Raw genomic sequence first — 9,366 nt, forward strand, 5'->3', positions numbered from 1 at the left:
ATTCAACACATTTATAATTAATGTTATATTTAAATCTTAAAAATGACTACTAGAATGTAGATAGTCAACAAACTCTTGAAAGTCTGAAATAGATCCATCCCAAATAAGGAACAGATCATCTACAAAATGTTTGTGCAATAGTATATTATTAATAAATCTATTTTTCTGATCATCAAGCACATATTCATTTTCCCACTTATTTACAACCAAATTAGCATAGCCATTGGCCATCGGTGTACCCATTGCTACCCCTCGACATTGTTTACATACTATATCCTGAAATAAAAATACATTATTGTTTAAAATCAAGTCTGTAAGTGTACATAACGTTTCAATCTCAGTAGAATCAAAAATAGACTGTGGTACAAGGAAATCTCTTATGAAATGTATACCTATATCTTTTGGAATTGATTTAAACAAACTATTAACATCCAAGGTAAGAAAACAACAAGTAGAAATATCATGATTTTCAGACCACAGGAATAACTGTTCTGGAAAGTTAGGCGTATCCTTAATAATAGTAGAAGAATAACTTAAAGCCTTCCTCAGCTGTGTGTCAACATATTTTGATATAGGTTCGGTCATCCACCCTGATGCAGAGACTATTGGCCTTGGGGGTAGGTTTAATAGAGATTTGTGTATCTTGGGAATGCCATAGATAAAATGGGTTCTTGGATGTTGTACATAAAAATATTGTAACAATTCTAATGATATCTGACCATTTAAATGCATATCATAAATGTGGGAATTCACACAAGAAATAACACCTTCCAAATCCATGGCATTCAACTTCACATAATCATCTGAATTTAATAATTTTAACATTCCACTAATGTTATCATCTGTATTTAAAACAACAGTACCCCCATCCTTATCTGCTTGTTTTATAACAATATTCTCATTAGTTAAAAGAGATTTAATGGCTTGATATTAATATGTAATCATTTGCCTGACGAAGCCTTATGGTGAAAGTCTAAGTACTAGCATTTGTTTGTGAAATAAATCTTTCATCTGCATTGTGGTGTTGGTGTTACCATTTTTTTTCTTTTGTTTGGACTTTTTGGCTACACCAACTTTGTCTATGAGGTAACCCATCTTTCTGAATTCTTGTTCTTGTTTTTTTGGGATTTACCCATGAACACAATGTCTCAGATTCCCACTACGAGTGATTTGCAACTATGGATAGTGAATTTAAGTAACATGTTGGATGTTACTGGTAATCCCTTGAACTCTGATTTTGTGGTAGAGAATCCTGAGGACTGTAATGATACATCAGTGCCTGAAAATTTTGAAAAACAACGATAAGATTTTCAATCGAAAATGCAGTTTTACAAAAGGCTGCAATGGCAGAGACTTTCTTTTGAGGTGTACATCAAACGTAAAAATGTACCAAGGGGGTTGCGTATATTCAGTATGCCTAATTATCGTGATAAATATCCTGTTCTTTTACAAAGATGGCAACAAATTAACCTAAATGCTTCTATTGAATATATGCAGCTCATGAATGATTTTTTTCACACCGATGGAACAGCAACTTAAACAAGAGTTAATAAATGAATTTACTGACTTTGCTAATAAGGTGGAACTAAATCGCCATTCTACCTTATTAGCTGATACCCTGGATTGGATTAACACTTATGAACAGACTCTCATTGAGCATAAGAAATGAAAAATTAAAAGGGATGTGAATGATTTTAATAGTGGTAATGTGTTTAACATTACCAGACACTTTTTTCGCTCTAATGAGAAAATGCATGAGAGACCTAAATGGGTACAAAAGAATAAATCAAATCTGCAGTCTGATTTGAATACAGCCAATCAGCAAGAATGCCCACCACAGAGAAATGGTGACGTCGGAACCACTTCTGCTAAGACGCCAGAAACAGCCACGCGTACAGCCTTAAGTGCTACTGCAGCTTCATATGGTACATCAATTGATTTAGCGGCACCTAAGTCAACTTCTAATTCTGTCACCATTGTAGACTCCAATGTAGATACTTCCATTCTGTTGAGTGAACTGTATCCTTTACCGAAAGAGAAATGGCGCCATCATTCCAGTCGAGGTCAGAGTCAAGTAAGAAACGCCAACTATCAGATCAACACGTGGAGCCAAAAGAGATAAATCATGGTACTGTATTTAAACTTTCTCACTACAATTTAACTGAAAATTAACTTAACTTATTGGATAAAAGTTTATCCTTTATTCCAAGACACTTGGCGGACATTTCAGATGTTCTTTTGACCATGAAAATATTCATTAGAAGTTTAAACTTAAAGTTGATCTGTGGCTTTGAACAGCGAGATACTAATTCAATTGAATTTAGTACTAATAGAAAAAGTACGTTTGTGCCTATCAATAATCCTCTGATAGCAGCCTTTGAAGAGACTGTTATTAATGAAATATATTATCGTTATTTTCATGGTAATGGATGTTACTCTCACAATATTTATGTGGAAGCCATTAAATCTCTTTTAACTAATAACAATATTGTTATAAAACAAGCAGATAAGGGTGGGTGTATTGTTGTTTTAAATACAGATGATTACATTAGTGGAAAGTTAAAATTATTAGACTGAGATGATTATGTGAAGTTGAATGCCATGGATTGGGAAGATGTTATTTCTTGTCTGAATTCCCACATTTATGATATGCATTTAAATGGTCAGATATCATTAGAATTGTTACAATATTTTTATGTACAACATCAAAGAACCCTTTTATCTATGGCATTCCCAAGATACACAAATCTCTATTAACCCCCCCCAAGGCCAATAGTCTCTGCATCAGGGTGGCTCACCGAACCTATATCAAAATATGTTGGCACACAGTTGAGGAAGGCTTTAAGTTATTCTTCTACTATTAAGGATACACCTAACTTTCTAGAACAGTTATTTCTGTGGTCTGAAAATCATGATATTTCTACTTGTTATTTTGTTACCTCGGATGTTGATATAGCAATAACCCATGCCTGGGTGTGGGTAATGCGGGATTTAACCACGGTTGGCGTGGTTTGGTCCCAAGGGCGAAGCCTGAGGGACCAAACAAAGACAACCGTGGTTAAATCCCGCATTACTCACACCCAGGCGTGGGTTATTGCTATTATACAATGACATTATTTAAGAAAAGAAATAATTACTTTTCTTAAATAATGGCATTGGATAATGCCTCTTTGCTGCCCTTCCGCAGCTGTCTGGTATTCCGCGGCAGTTCTGATGTACTGCGCATGCCTACGCAGTACATCAGAGCTGTGAGCAAAAGCAATGGAGAAAACGCAAGATCTCCATTGCTTTTTACTGTTTCGCTATGTTAAATGGGTTTAACATAGCGAGACAGCTTTAAAATAAGCAACGGAGATCTCCGTTACTTATTTTAAAGCTGTCTCGCTATGTTAAACCCATTTAATATAGCGAGACAGGTTTAAAAAAAAAGCAACAGAGATCGCAAGATCTCCGTTGCTTTTTACACACTGTGTCGCTATGTTAAAGGAGTTTAACATAGTGAGACAGCTTTAAAAAAAGCAACGGAGATCTGCGTTGTTTTTTTAAACCTGTGTCGCTATGTTAAACTCTTTTAACATAGCGAGACAGTGTTTTATACTAACGGAAAAAGTCCGGGCGACCGGACCTTTTTCCGTTAGTATATTGAGAGATTTACAACGGGCACGCTAGTTGGGCTGGCCAATCAGCGTGCACATTTTAGAGGAAGAATTGTATAATAGTTTATTTATATCAATTCCAAATGATATAGGTATAGATTTCATAAGAGATTTCCTTGTACCACTGTCTATTTTTGATTCTACTGAGATTGAAACATTATGTGACCTTATAGACTTGATCTGGAACAATAATGTATTTTTATTTCAGGATATAGTATATAAACAAATGTCAAGGGTTAGGAATGGGTACACTGATGGCCAATCACCTCAGTTACTGTACATTGAGATGTGATCTTATTTTAGTTTTTAAAGCACTGAACTGTGAGAATGGCCTTTCAATACCAAGATCTCCAAACAGCCAATAATGTGTATCATCAGAGACGATTACAGCAGACTGTAGTAAACAAAACCAAATAACATTGCAATGGTCACCTGGTCCATCAAATTGAGAGTGAGTCAGTGAAATGGGTTTAGCATAATGGGAGAAAGATGCTGGAAATTTGGGATGATTTCATGGGAAATCACTTGTTTGATTATTTATGAGATGGTGTGTCTTGTAAACACCAGTTCATGACCATAGATCACCTGAATGAGTGGTTGAATGACTGGCTGATTTATAAGTTATTCGATATCTTTGTACATGTATAAGTTTACAAATTAAATGATTGCATGGTAAGAAAGATTATGCCATGTAACAGTGTCAAAATGCACCACTTACAACTTTTATACTTCTTTTCCTCTGCAGACAATCAGCCTCCTGTCCGTGCTGTTCCAACCCCCAGTCCTCGTGCGATCATAGGTAAACTCTTTTCAGTGTCACTGTTTCCATTTGCTTTTTACTAATATGATTCTTATCCTGTAATCATTTCTTAGTGATCCTTTCATATGGCTCATGTATTTTGGTAGGTTTCCTCTGGGTGCTCTGGTTTCCTCCCACATTCCACAGATATGCAGTAGTTGGATTCGACACTAAACTGGTCATAGGTGTGAGTGTGCATGAGAGTGCGTGGTGTGAACGAATTAATGCAGAAAGGGCTAACCACCCCATGGTGTTAACATTGGTTCTAGATGATTGTCACTGTTGAAGTTATGCCCCTACCCCATGTGCAAAAATGGGAAAATGGCAGTGGATAGATGGATGTCTTATGGCATACTATGGCAACACAAACTATTGCCAGAAATATATCTGAATTATATTCTTGATATTTTAAGATGTATGTATACAAAAAATAAGTTTTGCTAGTTTCACAAAGAAAGTGTTAATCAATATAGCTGTTATGATGGCATAGATGGCTGGACGTACCAGTCCATGTACTTGGCATGCATACTTGTTATCATTTATATGCAGAGTATCCATTATTCTATAACATAAATAGGAGTACTCCTGACATCATTTAAATGTTTGAAAGATGCACCTTTCTGTTTTCTACATCAGTAGTAAAAATGATGGAGAGGAGCTAGTCATGCAAGTCTTATCTAGCTATACTAATACACGGTACCTAACAAAATATAAACAGGGTGCTCTTGGAGAGCTGACAAGTACTAACCCATGCTGTTCAAGTGGTCAGACTGCTAAATTGTTTAACATCAAATAAACAAGATTTTCTCACCTCTTAAATCCAGTTTTAAAATAATATAGTATGCCATACCATGCTACTGGTTTACAGGCCAAAGCCTGACCACCTAAAAGATTTGTGGTTCAGTCAAGACCATAAATTCTTTATCCTACCTATAAGGAACTATTTTTCTGTTAATGATATCCTTATTCTACATATTATTCTGAACATAACTAACCTGATCGGGCCTATATCAGTTCATCAAAGATTCACTTCAGTGAACCTGACTTCACTGACCACAAACCACCAAACTTTATTTCTGCAAATATTCACATCTGCGAAAGATTTAAATATGGAAAGGAAGCATTTGGCCAACAGCACAACTTTACACTTCTCCCCACTGTAGTGCGATCTCGGAGTTGGTATATATAGTTAGGGGTGGGGGGGGCACAGCCCCCTACTTGGGTGGGTTTGACAATTTGCGGTGCCTGTTGCATTGTGGTGTTGGCCAAATGCTTTCTTTCCCTGGTGAAATCTTTTTTTTATGTTACTGGTAATCCCTTGAACTCTGATTTTGTGGTAGAGAATCCTGAGGACTGTAATGATACATCAGTGCCTGAAAATTTTGAAAAACAACGATAAGATTTTCAATCGAAAATGCAGTTTTACAAAAGGCTGCAATGGCAGAGACTTTCTTTTGAGGTGTACATCAAACGTAAAAATGTACCAAGGGGGTTGCGTATATTCAGTATGCCTAATTATCATGATAAATATCCTGTTCTTTTACAAAGATGGCAACAAATTAACCTAAATGCTTCTATTGAATATATGCAGCTCATGAATGATTTTTTTCACACCGATGGAACAGCAACTTAAACAAGAGTTAATAAATGAATTTACTGATTTTGCTAATAAGGTGGAACTAAATCGCCATTCTACCTTATTAGCTGATACCCTGGATTGGATTAACACTTATGAACAGACTCTCATTGAGCATAAGAAATGAAAAATTAAAAGGGATGTGAATGATTTTAATAGTGGTAATGTGTTTAACATTACCAGACACTTTTTTCGCTCTAATGAGAAAATGCATGAGAGACCTGAATGGGTACAAAAGAATAAATCAAATCTGCAGTCTGATTTGAATACAGCCAATCAGCAAGAATGCCCACCACAGAGAAATGGTGACGTCGGAACCACTTCTGCTAAGACGCCAGAAACAGCCACGCGTACAGCCTTAAGTGCTACTGCAGCTTCATATGGTACATCAATTGATTTAGCGGCACCTAAGTCAACTTCTAATTCTGTCACCATTGTAGACTCCAATGTAGATACTTCCATTCTGTTGAGTGAACTGTATCCTTTACCGAAAGATAAATGGCGCCATCATTCCAGTCGAGGTCAGAGTCAAGTAAGAAACGCCAACTATCAGATCAACACGTGGAGCCAAAAGAGATAAATCATGGTACTGTATTTAAACTTTCTCACTACAATTTAACTGAAAATTAACTTAACTTATTGGATAAAAGTATATCCTTTATTCCAAGACACTTGGCGGACATTTCAGATGTTCTTTTGACCGTGAAAATATTCATTAGAAGTTTAAACTTAAAGTTGATCTGTGGCTTTGAACAGCGAGATACTAATTCAATTGAATTTAGTACTAATAGAAAAAGTACGTTTGTGCCTATCAATAATCCTCTGATAGCAGCCTTTGAAGAGACTGTTATTAATGAAATATATTATCTTTATTTTCATGGTAATGGATGTTACTCTCACAATATTTATGTGGAAGCCATTAAATCTCTTTTAACTAATAACAATATTGTTATAAAACAAGCAGATAAGGGTGGGGGTATTGTTGTTTTAAATACAGATGATTACATTAGTGGAAAGTTAAAATTATTAGATTGAGATGATTATGTGAAGTTGAATGCCATGGATTGGGAAGATGTTATTTCTTATCTGAATTCCCACATTTATGATATGCATTTAAATGGTCAGATATCATTAGAATTGTTACAATATTTTTATGTACAACATCAAAGAACCCTTTTATCTATGGCATTCCCAAGATACACAAATCTCTATTAACCCCCCCAAAGGCCAATAGTCTCTGCATCAGGGTGGCTCACCGAACCTATATCAAAATATGTTGGCACACAGTTGAGGAAGGCTTTAAGTTATTCTTCTACTGTTAAGGATACACCTAACTTTCTAGAACAGTTATTTCTGTGGTCTGAAAATCATGATATTTCTACTTGTTATTTTGTTACCTTGGATGTTGATATAGCAATAACCCACGCCTGGGTGTGGGTAATGCGGGATTTAACCACGGTTGGCGTGGTTTGGTCCCGAGGGCGAAGCCCGAGGGACCAAACAAAGACAACCGTGGTTAAATCCCGCACTACTCACACCCAGGCGTGGGTTATTGCTATTATACAATGACATTATTTAAGAAAATAAATAATTACTTTTCTTAAATAATGGCATTGTATAATGCCTCTTTGCTGCCCTTCCACAGCTGTCTGGTATTCCGCGGCAGTTCTGATGTACTGAGCATGCCTACGCAGTACATCAGAGCTGTGAGCAAAAGCAATGGAGAAAACGCAAGATCTCCATTGCTTTTTACTGTTTCGCTATGTTAAATGGGTTTAACATAGCGAGACAACTTTAAAATAAGCAACGGTAATCTCCGTTACTTATTTTAAAGCTGTCTCGCTATGTTAAACCCATTTAATATAGCGAGACAGGTTTAAAAAAAAAGCAACGGAGATCGCAAGATCTCCGTTGCTTTACTGTGTCGCTATGTTAAAGGAGTTTAACATAGCGAGACAGCTTTAAAAAAAGCAACGGAGATCTGCGTTGCTTTTTTTAAACCTGTGTCGCTATGTTAAACTCTTAACATAGCGAGACAGTGTTTTATACTAACGGAAAAAGTCCGGGCGACCGGACCTTTTTCCGTTAGTATATTGAGATTTACACGGCACGCTAGTTGGGCTGGCCAATCAGCGTGCACATTTTAGAGGAAGAATTGTATAATAGTTTATTTATATCAATTCCAAATGATATAGGTATAGATTTCATAAGAGATTTCCTTGTACCACTGTCTATTTTTGATTCTACTGAGATTGAAACATTATGTGACCTTATAGACTTGATCCGGAACAATAATGTATTTTTATTTCAGGATATAGTATATAAACAAATGTCAAGGGTTAGGAATGGGTACACTGATGGCCAATCACCTCAGTTACTGTACATTGAGATGTGATCTTATTTTAGTTTTTAAAGCACTGAACTGTGAGAATGGCCTTTCAATACCAAGATCTCCAAACAGCCAATAATGTGTATCATCAGAGACGATTACAGCAGACTGTAGTAAACAAAACCAAATAACATTACAATGGTCACCTGGTCCATCAAATTGAGAGTGAGTCAGTGAAATGGGTTTAGCATAATGGGAGAAGGATGCTGGAAATTTGGGATGATTTCATGGGAAATCACTTGTTTGATTATTTATGAGATGGTGTGTCTTGTAAACACCAGTTCATGACCATAGATCACCTGAATGAGTGGTTGAATGACTGGCTGATTTATAAGTTATTCGATATCTTTGTACATGTATAAGTTTACAAATTAAATGATTGCATGGTAAGAAAGATTATGCCATGTAACAGTGTCAAAATGCACCACTTACAACTTTTATACTTCTTTTCCTCTGCAGACAATCAGCCTCCTGTCCGTGCTGTTCCAACCCCAGTCCTCGTGCGATCATAGGTAAACTCTTTTCAGTGTCACTGTTTCCATTTGCTTTTTACTAATATGATTCTTATCCTGTAATCATTTCTTAGTGATCCTTTCATATGGCTCATGTATTTTGGTAGGTTTCCTCTGGGTGCTCTGGTTTCCTCCCACATTCCACAGATATGCAGTAGTTGGATTCGACACTAAACTGGTCATAGGTGTGAGTGTGCATGAGAGTGCGTGGTGTGAACGAATTAATGCAGAAAGGGCTAACCACCCCATGGTGTTAACATTGGTTCTAGATGATTGTCACTGTTGAAGTTATGCCCCTACCCCATGTGCAAAAATGGGAAAATGGCAGTGGATAGATGGATGTCTTATGGCATACTATGGCAACACAAACTATT

The 9,366-nt window shown here is 36.4% G+C and overlaps 1 protein-coding gene across 1 annotated transcript in view; it reads left to right on the forward strand.

The window, feature by feature from the left end:
- Positions 1-8,992, forward strand: part of LOC122792765 (signal-transducing adaptor protein 1-like) — a 575,382-nt gene extending 566,390 nt beyond the window's left edge. The window contains exons 13-14 of the mRNA XM_044060337.1: positions 4,402-4,455; positions 8,940-8,992. Coding sequence (XP_043916272.1) covers positions 4,402-4,455; positions 8,940-8,992 — 107 coding nt within the window. The remainder of the gene's footprint in view (positions 1-4,401; positions 4,456-8,939) is intronic.
- The last annotated feature ends 374 nt before the right edge of the window (positions 8,993-9,366 follow it).

This window comes from Protopterus annectens, chromosome 2.part0 (genome assembly GCF_019279795.1).
Source record: "Protopterus annectens isolate FY-2018-M chromosome 2.part0, PAN1.0, whole genome shotgun sequence".
Taxonomy (NCBI): domain Eukaryota; kingdom Metazoa; phylum Chordata; order Ceratodontiformes; family Protopteridae; genus Protopterus; species Protopterus annectens.